This window comes from Psilocybe cubensis, chromosome 5 (genome assembly GCF_017499595.1).
Source record: "Psilocybe cubensis strain MGC-MH-2018 chromosome 5, whole genome shotgun sequence".
Classification (NCBI taxonomy): domain Eukaryota; kingdom Fungi; phylum Basidiomycota; class Agaricomycetes; order Agaricales; family Agrocybaceae; genus Psilocybe; species Psilocybe cubensis.
In genome coordinates, this window is record NC_063003.1 from 1,696,060 (window position 1) to 1,713,812 (window position 17,753).

A 17,753-nucleotide genomic window follows, 5' to 3' on the forward strand; every position below is an offset into this window, starting at 1 on the left:
CAGCATTGGCTCTAAGTTTCGGGACGCGGAGTTTTCTCATATTTGAGTGGCACTTGTCAACCAACAAGTTTTCACACGTATGGAATATAGGCTTAGAGCAGAGACGTCAGCGAGAGAGAAGTTACCAATTGGAAAAACTAAAAGTTGAACATGAACGGTTTAAGTGCCATACGGATTGGACGTGAGGGCCGTGAGACGATCATTACTTTGATGGCAATACTGCCTCGCTATTTGGCAAACACATTCCGATGGGAAATTGAGGGATGTGCCCATATCTACCACTGCAAACTGGATTGTTTGTATACTATGACAGAACATTGGCACCGTTCGCTAAATAATTGAAGAAAGACAACGATGCGCAGGCAACACACCCTTTTACTGTTTTCTTCCTCTCTACCAGGTGTGGTAGTTCTGGGACCGATGAAGTCATGATGATGGATAGAGGCAAAGGATGGACATGGCTTGTCTGGATCCCTCTCACGCTAATTGAACAATTGCGGTCAGTGACAACGGTCCGGCTTATAATGTGACTTTTCTAAAGTATTGACTTGAGCGATACATCTCTTTCAGAGTCGCAGTCCATCTGCTTAAAGCTATTTATTATGGTAGTAAGAGTGACCACCTTTACAGTATATCTATGATAGAGGATTTACGTAGCATAGTGGTGGCGGGGTGGGTATCACTGTGAGCCATGGTGCCGCGATTTGGGGAGAACTTAAACCATAGTTTATTGCAACTTACTTGTGTATTCACGCCGCACGACGAGTGTCTCCCACCTCCGAGTGTGCCGAGCCGGTTCACGAGTAGTTGATTTGAAATTTCTCGCCGGGGCCTCTGATGCTTTCACCTTGACGAACCAGATCCAAAATGATATCCGTATCCCAAACAGGTTCTGGTGGTGAACGTCTTGAGCGAAGTCGCTTTCGTAATTTGTCAAACCAGGAATTCTAGAGACAGAAACAAAATAAGTAAAAGCTTTGACAATAGATCTCAATTTGCACACCAAGAGGAGGTTGTTGCTTTGAAGATTCAAAATCCCTAAACCCTCATTAATATTGTTTCAAAGCAGAAAAACAAAATTAAGATAGCAACACACCGTCAGTCTCGACAATGAGACAGGATTTAAACATGGCCTCCAGCAGAGTGCCCCAATCAGAAATAAAGCCACTCTGCATACACCTAGAAATTAACGGTGCCTTGGAGAGTTTACCATGTCCAACCTTCTCATCAGTCTTTGCAAATCTGGACCACGTGTAATCATCAACGAAAGCCAGTTTAGCATCTGGTCGCTGTTGACTCAAAAGGTTCAGTTGGGGTCCGTTCTGGAAAACCTATGAAAATGTACCCTGAAAAACATATATTGAAGAATAAGATCCGATGGATGAAACGGATACTAAAGGTGTTGTCAGAAAAAGGCTCCGAACGGTGTTTCGTTGCCACTCACATTACGGACTTCGACATTGTTGTTTTGAGCAATGTCGCTATTCACACTGTCACTGTCGATACTGTGGTTCATTTCCTTGTTATTGATCCCAGCCTCAAGTTGAAGAGGCTCCTCGTCATCTATCTTGGCGGGAATCACCAGGTCTGATATAGGGGGAGTTGAGGGCAATTGCGAAACGGGGGTATCGTCGGAGTGTATTTCGTCGATTTGCACATTCCATTCAAGGTCAGAAAGTGCAATCCGTATTCCGCGAATAAATAAACAATGTTCTTGAATATCTGCCCCGTAGCTACGCCCTTCATAAGAGACGATACCAAGCTTACTGGCAGGTTGCATGTAATTATCGGAGAATTCGAAAGATGTATGTCTACTCCCTAAGAAGTGCTTGTAGGGGAAAATAGCCGTTGAGTAAGTTGGCGCTTTGTCGCATCCTGTGATAACATAAAGGCCACCGTTGGGAACGGAATACAATTGTCTTCCGTTGTTCAAATGTCGTACCCAAGATTCAGCATGTGTCATTAAGTATCCTTGTAAGCGAGATATGTCTTTTAAATCTTCCCTGCTAGCACCATTCTGCAGAACAAGAACAACCGCCTCTTGCTCCGAAGACCTGAATTTGAGGTGACTGTTGCAAGTATCAGCATTGATTAAGATTTGTACAATTTCAGACATACAGAGGCGAGTCGGAAACCCGAGTGACATCCACACCATTAGTTGCAATAACAGATCCAGGGGGGAAATATTCAGGTATTCTCAGAATCTCGTTGTCTGTAGGAGGATCCAGTGGCACATATCCCTCTGGCAGCGCCATTTGAAACAGCTGGTTCAAGGGATCCTTGCTCGGGTGAAAAAGATTGAATACAAATATGAAGGTGCCGCTATCATTTATATATCCAACGTCGCCGACCTCGACAGTTCTCTTGGAATAGGGCTGTGGTAATTCGATTCTGGTGGCAATCCACAATGGAAACCCGTTACCTGACATCAAAAGTGTACGGCAATATATGTTTGAAGCAGTATGCTGACGAGGTTCGATCAAGTTCGGAAAGCCAGCCACATGTTGAATTTTACTGGAAGTCGGCGGCACGCCAATGTCTTCTGAGAAATAGTAATTTCAGTTTGTGCCTCTATACACTTTCAGTGAAGAACTTCACTAGAGCCGTTTGCAGTATTCGCTGTAAGGTCGCGTATGCTGGTTCTCATTGTCGAGCACTTGTCAAACGAGCGTGCATACAGATATTGAATGGAAATTCAGACCTATGCCAAAGAAGCGTGCATCGAACTGAGAGTGGAAAGCGCAAAATGAACGTGTAGGTGCCGATGTAATGAACATTACGGGCGTGACGGCCGTGAGATTATTTCTGACTCCGTACTGTAACGCCGGTGGCATTTCCGCTATTTCTCTTAGATGCAAAAGTAACTAAATAATTTGTGCTAGTCCATTCACCAGTAATTAATAACAAATTTCTCGTCCCATCCTTTGATGTTTTCACCTTGGCGAATCAAGTCTTCAATCAGCTCCGTAGCCCAAATACTAGTATGTTCTACGGCTGAATGTCTCTTGCGTAAATTGCGAAACCATGGAACCTAGAGAAAATATGAAGGAATATCCTGCGCACAGAATGTTATTGTACGCACCAAGGTCCGTTTTTTTTTTGTTTTTGGGATGAGATTCAAAATATCTAGTGAAGGTATCATTAACTTTCAACCTCAACGCTGAAAAAAGAGGTAGCAACATACCGTCAGTCTCGACAATGATATGCGACTTGAAAATTGCTTCCATCAGAGAGCCCCAATCAGAGATGAAGCTACTTTGCATACACCTGGAAATCAATGGTGCCCTGGAGAGCTCTCGAATTCCAGTATCCTGACCAATGTTTGCAAAACGCGACCATATGTAATCATCAACCAGAGCTAGCCTAGCATCTGGATGCTGTAGGTGAAAAGTTTAGTTCAGGCCAACTGTATAAACGCCAATAAGATATACCTTTGAAAACATGACTTGCAGAATAAGATCTGATGGATGAAATGGATACTACACGTTGTCAGAAGCAGCCTCAGGAAGTTTGATTACAACTCACATTACGAACCCGAACCTGCCGTTCTTTATTGCTCTCATTATCATCGCTATCAGTGCTGCTGTCGTCAGGATCATTGTCAGTACTGTGGTTGCTGCCGTCCCTGTTGGTACTGCGGCTTAGTTCGTTGTTACTGACATCAGATCCCTGGTGAATAGATTCTTTTTTGTCTGTCTTTGGAGGGGTTATATTGTCTGAAGTTGGGGGTTTTGAGGGCAATGAGGAAATGGGCGTATCCTCAGGGGGTATGTCGTTGACTTGCCAGTTCCATTCAGGGTCGGAAAGTGCTAGCTTTATTCCGCGGATAAACAAACAATATTCTTGACCTTTAGGCCCGTCCCTCTGATAGACGTGGAGTCTCTCTTGAGGTCCGCAATGCATGTGATTATTCGAGAATTCAAAAGATGTGCACCTACTCCCTAGAAAGCCTTTGCGAGGAAAGATGGCTGCTGAGAACGATGGCGCTTTATCGCATCCTGTGATGATATAGATGCCACCGTTAGGAATCCGATACGGCACTTTCCCGTTGTTGAAGTATTGTATCCAACGTTCAGCGTGTGTATTTATGTATTCCTGAAAGCGAGATATGCCTTTGAACTCTTCTCTGCTAGCACCACCCGGCAGAGAAAGAGCGACCGCTTCTGGCTCCGAAGACTTGAACTTGAGGTGACTGTCCGCAAATATCAGTCTGAGTGAGATATATACGATTCTAGACGTACGGAGGAGATTCAGAAACCCGAGTGACATCGACACCATTACTTACAATAACAGATCCAGGCAAAAAATAATCAGGTATTCTCAAGATCTCGTTGTCGGTGGGAGGTTCCAATGGGAAGTATCCCTCTGGAAACCCCTCGGTAAACATCTGGTTCAAAGGATCGTTGCTTGGGAGAAAAAGATTGAATACAAATACGAAATTGCCCCACTCGTTTAAATATCCGACATCTCCCACCTCCACGGATCGCTTGGAATATGGCTCTGGTAGTTGTGGTGTGTAGCCAATCCACGTTGGAAATCCGTTGCCTAACATAGAAAGAGCACGGCAATATATGTCTGGTGGGTTATGTTCGCGAGGTTCGATCAAATTCGGAAAGCCAGCAACATGCTGTATTTTACTGAAAGCCGGTGACGCGGGGCCATTGTCCTCTGAAAAACAGTCAATTTCAACCCTGCCTTTGTACATTTTATTGGTAAAATTCACCATGTTGTTTTGCAGCATTGGCTCTAAGTTCCGGGACGCTGAGCCTTCTCATGTTTGAGTGGCACTTGGCGACCGACAAGTTCTCGCACGTATGGAATACAAGCTTAGAACAGAGACGAAGGTCAGCGAGAGAGAAGTTATCAACTCGAATTAAAACTCAAGTTGAATGTGGAACGGTCTAAGTGCCATACGGATTGGACGTGAGGGCCGTGAGACGATCATTATTGATGGCAAATACTTGATGACTGGACGCGCTTCGCTCAGGCTGGCGGCCCGCGGGGCTCGTTTGTCTTTGTACGGTGCAGAGAGGCTATGCTAGGCAACTGCGGATTGAATATTGATTTGTTACCCGTCGAGCACTAGCTCAAGCAGTCCCTCGACATGATTATCATCGCCCAGGATATCGATGGCACGACTAATGTCGACACATCCGATGCAGCGTCGACCAACACGCTCGTCAGCAAGGAGCAAAGGATCCCTCCCCATCTCGTAAAGCTCATCTTTGCATCCCTCTTCATGTCGACACTCGCGTTCAGTTTCTCGATTTTGAACAGCGTAGATGTAGTCAATATTGTATCTGACGGTGTCGTTGCACCTATTCTGGCGTATATCTTCACTCTCCCTCATCACGGCGCCGCCCTGTTGCTGAAATGGCTTCAGCACCACGATATGGCGTCCATTCTTTCCTTTTCCCCAACATCCACGCGTTCCCTGTGGTATTCAGCCGGACTAGTTATCCTGTGGCTTACATCAGTCTCGATAAGCTGCAGGAACATCAACTACACCATTACCTTTGAACCAGCAGATCTTGAATGGTCGGCAGAGGCCACGGTAGTTACTTCGGTGTTGGAATTTACATTGATTCTGGCCATTGCTCTTGTTTGCTTCCTACATTATCGACGGCAACAAAATCCCGGGCAACAAGAGCCACCAACCGTTGCAGAGCATAAATCAGTTGAGGTGTAATAAGCAAAGTTTTTGTTCTTTGTTACGTTGGCATTAAGGTGAGCACCTAACGCAGGCGTTTGCATATATCACATAGGTTGTTTGAATCTGATAGATCAATGTGAAAATAGGTGGCTATCTTCTTCAATATACATACTACCCCGTGGCAGGGCAGCATGAGCATGCGTCGCGGTTAGGCAATCCGAAGGGGTTGGGGCGTTGGCTGCAGTAGACAAGTGTGAACACGAGCAGAAGTAAATGTTTACATTACCACTGGGACTCGTAGCGGACAACATATTCCCTGGACAAAAATAGCAGTCATTTCTATCAATGTACCCATAACATAGTCAAGGAAAGATCTTATAGTGTAGGTAAAGATAACCATTTAGGCAGAGGCGCTTAAGATTTTCTAATTTTAGATGACAATTCTTGTCTCAGAATATCTGTCGCGGCTGCAACAGAATCATGAACTTTGAAAATATCAAGAGCCGAACAAAAGAGATAAAATACATCCTGACGATTCCAAGGTACAATTCTAGACAGTCCGAGGAGAATGCAGGCCTTACCCTTGGCCGTGGATGTCGGTAACGGCTGAGGTTCCGACATTCGATGTCCTTTTTACGTAGTGAGTTGTACAGTAGGGGTCAGACGCAAGTCTGAGGGTGCTTTCGCCCTACTCGAAGTATCTCTCAGTATCTACCATGATCATCAACGCCCTAGACACTCATGGGACAGCCGTCACAGATACGTCCGACGCAGTATCGACCAACACCCTGGTCAGCGATGAACAGAAAATTCCCAAATATTTCGCAAGACTTGTTGCCGCTTCACTCGTCATATCGACACTTGCTTTCTCATTTTCCGTCGTGAACAACGTCAGGTCAAAAAATGTCATTTCAGGGCGTAGTCGCACCCATCCTGGCCTTTATATTCACCCTTCCCCACCACGGGGCGACGCTGTTATTGAAATGGCTCCAACACCACGACATGGCATCCATTCTGCCTTTCTCTCCGACATCAGTTCCTGCACTTGTATATTCTTCGACGCTTGTCGTATTCTGGATTACCTCACTCGGTATATGCGTCAGAAACATCGCGTACGTTCTCCGATTTGAGCCAAATCTTACGCCCAATTGGTCAGCGAAAGGGACGGTTGCAACTACAGTCCTGGAGTCAGCTCTGATAGTGGTTATCACCTTTATGTCCTTCTTACGCTATCGTCGGGAGCGTATCACAAGCCAGTCTGAGCCGACACCTGTGACACCTCAGTCCGAGCTGAAGGCTATTTGAGTTTGAGGTGAGAGGAAACCAGAGAAATAGCTTGAAGGTGAGTCCTGAATTAAAGTTGATTTCTCAACCGGTTTTGATATGGAAGTGTAGAGTTTCGTGGAATGTGCGCATGCATTGGAAGTAGAGACAAGCTCAAGTGACATGCCGTTCAAGAGAGGACACGACTGAAAGCAATAGATAATTAAGTAAACAGCAGACAAAAAATGGTATATAATACTCCACGAAACACAGATCATTGTTCAATACCTTCGCCGGTCAGGAGAAATATCCCGGTCGATGGTCGAATCCCGTCTTCGATAGCCGTCCCTGTCTCTTGGTCTGTATATTGAATCGTGTTCTGGGCCCCTTTCTCTGGCTGCATGTCTACGACGTCGTTCCGATTGTGGAGTTGGGCTGCGACTACGACTACGAGGCCGCCGGTCTGAAGGACTCCGCCTTTCTGTAGAACGGTACCTGGGGGAACGGGAGCGAGAACGTCTGCGAGACGGACGGTCGGAAAGTTCGCGGACCTCGTGTGCTCCGCTTTTACTCATCTTCTTGAGTTCCTTCCTGGCACGCTTTTCAGCCTTGCGCTCTTCCTTTAATCGGCGCCTTTCCTCCTTGTCCTTGTCCTTGTCTTTGGATTTTGAGTCGACCATTTTAGGTTCGCCAGAGGAAGATGATGCGACAGGGATTGAATTTGCGCCTGAGGTTTTCCCACCTGTTTTAGAAGCTGGCTCGAACCCTCTGCAAGACTGTAAGCACAAGCACAGTAGATATTAACGTGAAAACGTACAATGCGACGGCCAGAGCATCTGCTTCCATTTCTTTTATCTTTCTAATTTCTTCTGCTCTTTCCTCTGCGGTCTTGTCGACGTCACGGTTGTACCAATGAACATCCTTGTTCTTTTGCCACCGGCCAGTTGGTGCGTTAATACTATGGCCCAGATAATTCTATGAATCAAGTGAGCAGTAGATCGTGACACAGTCAATGATAACTATACCTCTCTGTCTTTATCCGCTGAGACGTCTGACCATTTGAACTCTGCTTGTCCTCCTCGAGTGCCGCCGCGAACGGGTTCGAACATGGTGATGGTATTAAGCAAGGGGTTCAAGTTGCTTTGTGCTTGTTGACGCCAAAAGGCACGCAGCAGCTGTGGGTCACGCATGGTTGTGACCTTTAGCACTTGGTCTTGTTCTTAACTGGCCATGCCCTCCAAACGGACTGTCCAGCCAGAAAAATCCGGCATCCTCTCTGGTGTATTCAGTCTTCTCAGCAGGGAGTTTGATTCTTTTGTGGCCAGTGCCACCGGCTCCTCATCATATGTGCGCCAAAGTTGGGTTTTTCTTGCTCCGGCGTTGTCTAATTAACGCGTTTTTTTTCGCGCAGGGTCCATCCAGCTCTCGACAGTTGTTGGAAGATGAAAGCGAAGAATTTGATGACGATTCGCAGGATGAGGGTGAGGATATTCTGCATGAAGGATGGGACGAGCCTTCGCCGCCTCGCAAACGCCCTCGGAACTCGCGACATGAACGCCGCGCATCGACTCCCCCCAAGGCTCGTCAACACGCGCCATCCCGTAAACGTCCTGCACAACCACCCCCAGAAGATGCAGTACAGTCGGACGAAGGTGCTTTCTTGACTTATCTGACGTGACTTTACGGATTTTAATTGTAGATATGCAGACGTTGACAATTCCGAGGAATCCCATCGCTCTCGGTCTCCTCCTCCCCCTCCCCCACGAACTCTCAAGCGTCGCCCTTCGATGACCATGCCAGGGTCTCTTTTCATTCGCTCGCCCTCTCTAGAACCACAAGCACAAACTCGCAAACGCGACCGACGCCAGCGCGTCCGGTTCTCTTCTAAGAATCCAGGATCACCATCCAACAGACAAACATCTCCCTCGCCCCAACGAGAAGACCCGCCCGTAGATAGCCCTCGCAGACGCAACCTGCTATCTCCCTCCGTCAGGTCTGCTGTGGATCGATTCCACGACGACGATGCCGATCCGTCGCTTCTCCTACCGAGCCCGACAAAATCACCACACGCGTCGGGGAAAATCCAGTACACCGACACCGCGCGCCCGCCTTCGAATTCTGAGGGCTCGCCTACGCTTAGCAGGAAGGATAAAGGTAAAGCGCGCGCCTTGGATCCAAGTTCCAACGAAGAGTCGGAGACATCCGGCTACCTGCGCATGGAAGGAAAGGAGAGGGAGCTTATTGCTGCCCGAGAGGAGTTGGATAGGAATCAGCGTCGTGAAGAAGCTAATAATGAAGGCGGTTCTGCTCGGGCGGAATCAGATCGTGATGCGGACAAGGCGAGAATAAGAGAGCTCGAGATGGAAATTGAGAGGCTGAAGGCAGAGGTATGCACTCCAGACGGTGTTCAGATACCTAACAACTAAGTGTATTACTCTAGCTAATGAGGAGACCGAGTTCAGGCTTAGGCGGGGTACCACCACCGCCACCGCCGCCGCCTCCTCCCCCTCTCAACTTTCCCAAGAAAAACCTTATTTCAATATCATCCGACGCAGACCCACATAACCTTTTCGCTTCAGCGCGCGCATCTCTCAAACACGCACCTACCCCAGTCGAAAACCCCATCGTGCCCCTTCGCAAGGTAGGCGTATCGTCAATGGGCATTGCCCCGGAAAAGATGGCTGCGTTCCTCAACGAGATGAAGACGGTGCGTTTGAGAAAAACGTCGGAACGGGCGGCGTTGGCGGGCACGAGCGGTTCTGGGGCTAATGCGAGCTTTTCGGGTACCTCTTCGACGGCTGCGAATAGCAGCTTCGCTCTCCCGCCCAGAAGACAGTCGATGTCTTCGTTGCAACGGCCGCAACTTGATAATTCCATTTCAAGTAGTAGACCCCGCCCAGTAGCACCGTCGACATCAACGTCATCTAGTACTGTGATTGGCGAGAAACGCAAACGAGTTGACGATACTAGTACGTTTACACTTTACGCGCCCATGTATTTTTTTTTTGCTAATCTTTCTCTATGCTTAGGTGGTCCTTCGAAACGACACACTGGTGTTTCGTCAGCCGAGTCCAGCTTTGCATCAGCTTCGACGTCGTCTCGTTCTTTACCACCAGGCTCCTCGATACCCACCACCTCCCTCTCCCGCCCCATCCATCCAGGAAAACAGGCCAATATACCCAACAGCAATACCACAACCTCCACATCTCGTACACTTCCCAACAACAACAACAAATTCATGCAACCTAGAGGCGGCAACCCGACACCATCCATCACCTCCGCGCCGACACCGTCGCTCTGTTCGGACAACGAAGCCGAAAGGGAAGATACGAGCCCGTACGACCGGCCTCCGTCTACGCCGCCGATTGACGATGGAGTGTCGGTGGGAGGAGCTGGGGCTGGGGGGCCGTCGCGGGCGTTCTTTAGGTTCCGCGGGAATGGGATACCTGTTGATGCGGGTGAGGTTAGTAGATCGCGTGGTAGGATTAAGGACGCGCGTATGGATGTTTCGGTTTCGAATTTCCGGGGACATGAGGGCGACGATGAAGATGAGGAGGGTGGTGAAGAAGAGGATGAGGAAGTAGATGAGGAAGAGGAAGAGGATGTGGAGATGGGCGAGGATATTTTGCCTGCTTCTTTGCAACGCCCCACAGCACCGTCGCGGCCTCTGGCTTCAGCACCGATTCGAACGCCGACTCCGCAAGAATTGCGAGGTGAACCTGTACAGCGAGGTGCTGGTGCACAAAAGCAGCAGCAGCAACAACAACAACAGCAGCAGCAGCAGCAAGCGAAACCGAAATCCAAGCCAAATGTATTTGCCAAACGTCCACCGTCAACGCCATTTCCAAATAAATCCCCTCGAAGACCACGTCCGCCCAACTCTAATTCATCTCGTCCGCAACGACATGTTGTGCCCATGGCTTCTACGCGGAAGGATGATGAAGACAATAGGGAGATCTCTGGTGGGGGTAATCGGAATCAGAGGGGGAGAGAGGAGGCGGAGGAGGAGGACCCGCTTTCGTTGTTGTTCTCGTCGCCTGGGAGCATGCGCCCTCCTCCTGTGCCGCCGGCGCGCGGAGCTCAGGTGTCGTCGTCGGACCGTGAGTCTGTGGATGTGGCGAGGAAGGCTGCTGGAAAGGCTGCTGCTAAGGAGGCGAATGCGCGGACTGAATCACGTCAGCGCGCGAAGCCTCTTCAATCTAAACCTGAACCTGAAGCAGAGTATGAGCACGGGTACGAAGAGGAACGACGGGAGAACATGTTCGAGCGCGAGTTTGGGCGCGAAAGCGAAAGTGACCGCGAGCGCGAAATGGAGGATGAACATGAACATGATTATGAGCCGCCGTCGTCGCCATCTGTGCGGCGAAAGCGCACGCGCTCGCAATCTCGTTCGTCGGTTAACACGTCTGCGTCGCTGTCTAGAATGGCGCAGGCGCGGATGCAGCCGCCTACGCCGCCGCCTCAACCTCAACCACGCACCCAGCGTCACGAGCATGCGCAACAGCAATCGGAGCTCCAGCGCTCGACGTCCCAATCCCAATCCCAATCCCAATCGCACTCGAGACGCCCGTCGTCCCGCACGAGCAGACGTCTAACGCTCGATGAAGAGCTGCGTAATGCCGTTTCTGCCTTTTCGCGCGATATGAACGAGGAAGCGATGGAGGTCGCTGCGGCTGCCGAGCGTGATCGTGTTGATGCAGATGCAGGCAGTAGTGGCGGTCATGGGCATGGGCATGACGAGCGGGATGAGGCGTTTGAGAGCGGGGCGTATACGGGAGTTGGTATGCGCAGCAAGAAGAGGGGGTTTTTGGCGCATGGAGGGGCGGGTGGGACGCCGGTGTTTATGGGTGTTGGGTATGTCGAGGGTGCTGAGGAGGATGAGGAGGATGAGGAGGAGAGGGAGAGAGAAAGAGAAGAACGAGAGAGGGAAAGGAAGGTACAGGAGAGGGAGAAGCGTGAACGGGAGAGGGAGAGGGAAAGAGAGAGAGAAAGGGAACGGCAAGAGAGGGAACGGCAAGAGCAGGAAAGAGCAAGGCAGGAGCAAGAGCAGCAAAGAGAACGAGAAAGACAAGAGAGGGAGAGACATGAACAGGAAAAGGCCAGGCGCGATGTTCGTCGCGAGTCCCATTCGCGTGCGCGCACCCGTCCTCAGGATCGCAAACGTGCATCGAGCCGCGCAGATCCATTTGACTTTGGAGGCGTCGAAGACGAGCCTGAACACGAACCTCAACCTCAACCTGAGCATGTCTATGAACCTGAACCCGAACCTGAACCTGAAAATCCAGATGAAGATCCTGGTCCAGGGAACGGGGACGACGACGAGTACATCCCCTCCCCCGTTCGCGCGCCAGCCAAGGTGAAGCCTAAAACGACAAAGGCTAATTTCAAGTCGAGAATCCCGCGAAGGCGGTAGTGGTTCCCTTGCATTGCATTACATTGCATGGCCCGCTGTCAGCTGTGGATGTGTGATATCTTTTGGTCTCTCTCTCTCTTTTTTGTATGTTCATTTTTTTGGATTTACTAGTATAGTACTTTTGGGTATACTTTATTTTATCACGTATCTCCCGCTATTTCTCTGTGGATTGAAGGGACGTGAATTGTACGCGCCCCCGCCACGAGTCGTTGCCATTTATCCATTTCCATCTCTATTTTATTCTCAACCGTCGCTATTCTTCAGTGCTATCTTGTTATCCCAATCTCCTTTTCCTCCTTTTCAATTTGGTTTCTTCGTGTGTTGTTTTTTCTTTTCTTCATTTTTTTTTCATTTTCTTGGTTATGTATGTGTGTCGCATGTAACTGTCTGTTGATTTCTTAAATGTTGAATTTTGATCATTTGTCCTGTTCTCCTCTCCTGTAGCTCTTGCTCTTCGATCGGTTTCAAAGTTCTTCGATCGAAGGTTGATTCTTTATTTGTTTATGTGTGTCGGTGTGTCGCTTTGTTTTGTTAAGCGCCGAACACTCGCATGACCCTTTGCTAAGGTAAGTAAGATTGGGATTGGGAAGCATGCAGTAGTCCATGATTCAAAATTTCAGAGCACGTACGATACGTATCCTATTCCTAAGTATATAATAAATATCAGATCAGATCATGAAAGAAGAATGAATGAACAGGGGGTTGGATGCTATACTACTATAAAGTAAATATATACGTGACGAAAAAAGAAATGAAAACAAATAGAGAGATAAACAAAAAAAATAAGCAAGGTGTGAAGTGCGAGGTGAAAGGTGTAAGGTGGGTAAATCGTATCCATGAAAAGGGGGGATTGGTGTGTGTGGGTGCGTGGGTGGGCAGGTGGGGAGGGAGGAAGGGGGGAGGGAGGAAGGGGTGAAGGGGGAAGCGAGAGGGGGGATATACAAAGGGAAATATAAACGTAGATACTTTGTACTAAACTATGTAGTAGTCGTCGTCGTGCATCGTGCATCGTGCATCGTCAAATCACAATCACAATCTCAATCAGTCCGTTCGTGTGCGGGTGCGGGTGCGGGTGCACAGCAACAAAAGAAAAAAAAAATTACAACGGCTCCTGCGCCTGCCTGCTTTTGCGTCGTGTGCTTCAGAGTCGGAGTCGGAGTCGGAGTCGTGGTCGTAGTGGTATCCGCCGTCCGCGTTCTCATCGTCAACAGTTGCATCAGTAATCGTCTCATCATCCTCGTCATCGTCCTCGTCCTCATCATCGTCCTCGTCCTCGTCTAAATGTCCGTGAAATCATGACCCCCCAATCCAAAAAATTCCATATCCAAATCCAAATATTCTCACACCCTCACACCCTCATCCTTCCTCCTTCCAACCACCACCAGTACCACCCACTACCGATACCCAGAATACCCCTCATACCCCGGTGGCCCCCCCGTCGGCGACCCCCCTCCCCCTCCTCCACCTCCTCCACCCTTCACAGACGCACGCACAGCCGCATACGGATCCGCATACTGCATCGTCCTGCTCACCATCGGCCCGCCCATATCCGGATCGGGCAGTACGGGCGGTCCCGGTGCTGTGCTGCTGCGTATAGGCGACGAAGATGAGGTGGTGTATGAGGGTGTTGAGTATGGTTGTTGGGGGTGTGGGTGGGAGTGGGAGTGGGAATGGGGAGGGAGAGAGGCGGTGCCGAAGCCTGATGGTGCGGGATCGGAGAATGCGCCGTATGCGTCCATGCTTGGCCGGCCTGCGAGCGGCTGGTGTAGGTGTGCGGGTGTATACGCACCACCTCCGTACCGCTGCTGCTGCTGCTGCTGTGACGGGTACGGATCCGCAAAAGGCGATTGCGCTTGCGATGCAGAAGGATCGTCGTACGCGGACTGCCGGCGGCCAGGTGCAGGCGCGGAGACGTGCATGTACGACGCGTCGTCGTCGTCCGCGTCGCCTTCACCGTCGTCGTGTGCGCCTGGAGGCGGACGCTGGAATGGCGGGTCGCGGTGCGCGTGGGCGTGGAGTCGGCCGGCGCGCCAGTCTAGCACGAGCATCACGAGCGAGGCGGCCCAGAAGCCTGTGCCAGATGGTGAGGTGGTGAGGAAGAAATTAGAGAAGGGAGGGAGGGGAGGGAGGGAGACGCACCGAATGTGAACCAGAAAAAGATGGATCCTGCCTTTTTGGTGCTGCACCACCCTGGAAGACCATTTTTGAAGTCGTCGCCGAGCTCCTCCGAGTGCGGGTCGTTGTCTTTGTTCTTGCACCCAGGCTGCGTCCACGCTGAAATGGTCGTCACGAATCTGCGCGAAATGTGCATGTGTGTAAGCCTCGCGTCTCGCGTATCAAACAAGAGAGAGAGAGACGCACGCGATGAGGAGGCTGAATGTCACGCCTGTGCCTGTGAGAATGAAGCCTACGCGGACCTCTTTGAGCGCGCGCGCGAGGCGGACGAATTTATCGTATTTCTCGTAGGCGACGGGGACGCCGAGCATGAATGCGGAGAGGAACATGCCGGAGATGGACACGAAGAGCGCGAATCCTGTCAGGCCGGCTTTGTGTGTGGGGATAGAGTTAGACGCGTTAAGGACAAGCAGGGAAAGAACGCACAAGGCCCGACATGCCATTTTGCTTGAAAGCCCGCTACGCTCGCGAAACATGCCATAGCGAGAAAGTTGAAGAATATCTGCGAGGCGTGCAGAACGATAGTCGGCTTTGACACGATCATCTGTATGTAAGGGAGAGGAGTTCAGGTCAGATTTCAGCGGTGGTGCACAAATACGTGAGAAAAGAGGGCGACGCGGCGGACCCAGATCCAGACGAGCCATACGGGCGGAACGAGGAGGAGGAGCGCGTAGAGTGCTTCGCTGTGCGCCATTGCACTCCGTTCGTTGCTCAGAGTTTCATGCAAGTTGGAGGAGAAGGGGGATTTTACGTAAAGGAGAAGAGGTGGAGCTAGTCTGGTCTGGTTCGTATGAAAGCAATGCTACTCACGTCGTCGTCGACGGGGCCCATGCCGCTGCTGCCTATGCCTGCGGGCTTTGCATGTTTGGAAGGCGCAAACCTGCCAGCGAGGTCTGATATCTTGTCGAGGAGGGGCATGGTGGTGGGTGAAGAGCAAGAGCAGCGTTCAAGCAAATGAGCAAAGCTGTGTTGATGTCAAGCAAGTGCAAGCACGTGGACTACTGCGCTACGCCTACGCCTATACTAATCCGATAAAAATCAATCAAAAAAAAAGACAAACGACCGTCCGTTGTGATAATTAACTTGGAGCAAGCATGTAATACTATATTATTTCGACTGCTTTTTGCTATGTTTCTAATGCTCAGCGCTGGTCGGGGTATGGTGCATACGCGGCATGAGGGCCGGGAGACGCGCGCCCACCTCCATAGGCCGCCTGCGGTCCTGGAGATGTCCTTCCTCCGCCGTATCCACCCATATTGTGCGGCCCTGGGCTCTGGCGGCCTTGCGGGACGCCCATGTCGTAGTGGTCGTACGCGGCGTGGGGGCCTGGACTCATTCTGCCCTGGTTCATCTGGGTCATGGGGATGGCTTCGCCGCCTTGCTCGATGGTTCCGGGGACAGGGCCGCGGTAGGGGTCGTAGTAGGCGCCTGTTGCTGCGGGGTCGTCGCGGTAGGGCTGGTTGGGGTTGAGATGGGGCAGAGGAGGGACGGCGTACGGGTCTGGGCCGGAAGATGCAAAGTCTGGGGTTGAGTAGTTGGTAGAAGGACGACGGGAGAGCGAGCCCTCTGAACCGGTATCGAAGCCAGAGCGGCCGGTGTTGTTGACAGGGAGCGGGTGAGAGTCGGAAGTGCCTGCGCCATGGGTATTTAGATCGGGCCACTTGATTGCTTCGTCTGCGGGGAAATGAGGGTGAATGTAAGAGAGAGAAAAAGAGAAGAAACTGACTGTCGTCAAAGTCGGAGAAGCGTTTCCTGGTAAACTTCCAGACGAAAAAGGCGATGATGCCAATGACGGCGATGCCACCTGCGACGGCGAGGCCGACGATGGAGCCAGTGCTCATGCCGGAAGACTTGTCGTCGTCGTCGCCGTTTGCAGAGGCATTGGTGGCAGTTGTTGAGGGAGTGGAGGAGGTGGCGGAGCCGATGACAGTGACGATGACCTCTGTGCCGCCGACGGTGGTGAGTTGGAGAGACCTGGAGAGACTGGTGGGGGTGGTGGATATGGAGGTGGGGGTGGTAGACGAGGCCGAGGAGGAGCTAGAGGAGCTGGACGACGAGGAGGAGGAGCTGGACGAGCTGGAGGACGAGGAAGAGGACGACGACGACGAGGAGCTAACTGAAGTACTGGATGAACTGGATGAGCTGGATGACTGGGAAGGATTTGTAGGATTGTCTGTTGGGTCTGGAGTCTGTCTGGGGAAGAGCTGAGCAGAGGCCTGGAGACAGAAACAGGCGAGGACGAGCCAGGGCAGACGCATTAATACAGGTGAGGTGAAAGAAAGAAAGACACAGCCACCATCTTCCTCTTTATGTACTCTACTCACACTATTGATCTACTATGATCTAAAAGGCTGTGAATGCTCTGAACTGCACTTCGACCCTTTATTATAAAATGGGGTTTTTATCTTCTAGTCCCCTGCAACGAGTTTCCCTTTCCCAACGATCAAGACGCGCCCTCTATTGAAATAGAATGTGCGTCCATTGCTCCTCTCTGCGACATACACTGACCTCTTTGCAGATGTGCACACATCTGCATCGGTGGCACCCCAGGAATCTAATATTTTCCTAGACTCTCTCTATGCCCCCCGTCGCCAGTATGCGGCCTCGGATTCAGGCAGTGAATTCTCCCCCAGCTGCCCACCCTCGCCTACCAATGTCTGCTCCACCGCATACTCCTCCTCATCAGACAATTTGTTGCTCCACGACTCGTTCGACAACCTCCCGGCGTATACCAATTCACACTTTTATTTTAACCAGAGCCTAGCCTTGCCTTTGCTCAATTCATGACGCCCTTCCAACGTCTGATCTCCTCATCAGACAACTTGTTGCTCCATGATTCGTTCGACAACCTCCCGACGTATAAATTTGCAGTTTATTTTACCAGAGCCTTGCCTTTACTCAATTCATGACGCCTTCCAAGGTCTGTTCAAAGTTGCATTCCAGTCGAAATGCAACAACTTGCTACATCGTCCCCTATCATCTACATAGGCGGGTAGCCTGTCGCTTCAACAACAACTTGCTACACTCGTCCCTATCATCTACTTATAGATGATCTCAAGTACAGTGAGTTGAACTATTGTAATTGTTGCACTTTAGAACGCCAACACCTGACATCCTCTAGTACGCCCTCACAAACGTCGGCAGGTCTTGCTGATAAGTTCGCACGGATCATGAGCCTGAGCCCATACAAACCACAGACACAAAGCACTTGTGGATCACGTGTGCTTAAGCATTTTCGGTCGCTAGCAA

The 17,753-nt window shown here is 50.4% G+C and overlaps 6 protein-coding genes across 6 annotated transcripts; 2 read left to right on the top strand and 4 right to left on the bottom strand.

Moving 5' to 3' along the window:
• Positions 1-797: 797 nt before the first annotated feature.
• On the bottom strand, positions 798-4,775 carry JR316_0006023 (uncharacterized protein; the record flags this gene model as incomplete). Its single annotated transcript, XM_047891772.1, has 10 exons — positions 798-947; positions 1,004-1,038; positions 1,097-1,331; positions 1,445-2,069; positions 2,119-2,542; positions 3,185-3,377; positions 3,432-3,479; positions 3,526-4,192; positions 4,242-4,668; positions 4,724-4,775. The coding sequence occupies 10 exons, from the start codon at positions 4,773-4,775 to the stop codon at positions 798-800; spliced, it is 2,856 nt and encodes a 951-aa protein (XP_047749121.1).
• A 329-nt stretch (positions 4,776-5,104) lies between these two features.
• Positions 5,105-5,689, top strand: JR316_0006024 (uncharacterized protein; the record flags this gene model as incomplete). The annotated part of the gene is made up of 1 exon (XM_047891773.1): positions 5,105-5,689. The coding sequence occupies one exon, from the start codon at positions 5,105-5,107 to the stop codon at positions 5,687-5,689; it is 585 nt and encodes a 194-aa protein (XP_047749122.1).
• Positions 5,690-7,090: 1,401 nt separating this feature from the next.
• JR316_0006025 (Multiple myeloma tumor-associated protein 2-like protein) lies at positions 7,091-8,025 on the bottom strand (the record flags this gene model as incomplete). Its single annotated transcript, XM_047891774.1, is given in 5 exon segments — positions 7,091-7,122; positions 7,205-7,435; positions 7,449-7,684; positions 7,734-7,891; positions 7,942-8,025. The coding sequence occupies 5 exon segments, from the start codon at positions 8,023-8,025 to the stop codon at positions 7,091-7,093; spliced, it is 741 nt and encodes a 246-aa protein (XP_047749123.1).
• A 121-nt stretch (positions 8,026-8,146) lies between these two features.
• Positions 8,147-12,329, top strand: JR316_0006026 (uncharacterized protein; the record flags this gene model as incomplete). The annotated part of the gene is made up of 5 exons (XM_047891775.1): positions 8,147-8,263; positions 8,328-8,568; positions 8,624-9,303; positions 9,357-9,885; positions 9,946-12,329. The coding sequence occupies 5 exons, from the start codon at positions 8,147-8,149 to the stop codon at positions 12,327-12,329; spliced, it is 3,951 nt and encodes a 1,316-aa protein (XP_047749124.1).
• Positions 12,330-12,860: 531 nt separating this feature from the next.
• On the bottom strand, positions 12,861-15,422 carry JR316_0006027 (uncharacterized protein; the record flags this gene model as incomplete). The annotated part of the gene is made up of 8 exons (XM_047891776.1): positions 12,861-12,885; positions 12,959-12,974; positions 13,436-13,606; positions 13,819-14,400; positions 14,469-14,623; positions 14,691-14,874; positions 14,931-15,048; positions 15,315-15,422. The coding sequence occupies 8 exons, from the start codon at positions 15,420-15,422 to the stop codon at positions 12,861-12,863; spliced, it is 1,359 nt and encodes a 452-aa protein (XP_047749125.1).
• A 223-nt stretch (positions 15,423-15,645) lies between these two features.
• JR316_0006028 (uncharacterized protein) lies at positions 15,646-16,762 on the bottom strand (the record flags this gene model as incomplete). The annotated part of the gene is made up of 2 exons (XM_047891777.1): positions 15,646-16,178; positions 16,231-16,762. The coding sequence occupies 2 exons, from the start codon at positions 16,760-16,762 to the stop codon at positions 15,646-15,648; spliced, it is 1,065 nt and encodes a 354-aa protein (XP_047749126.1).
• Between the last annotated feature and the right edge of the window lie 991 nt (positions 16,763-17,753).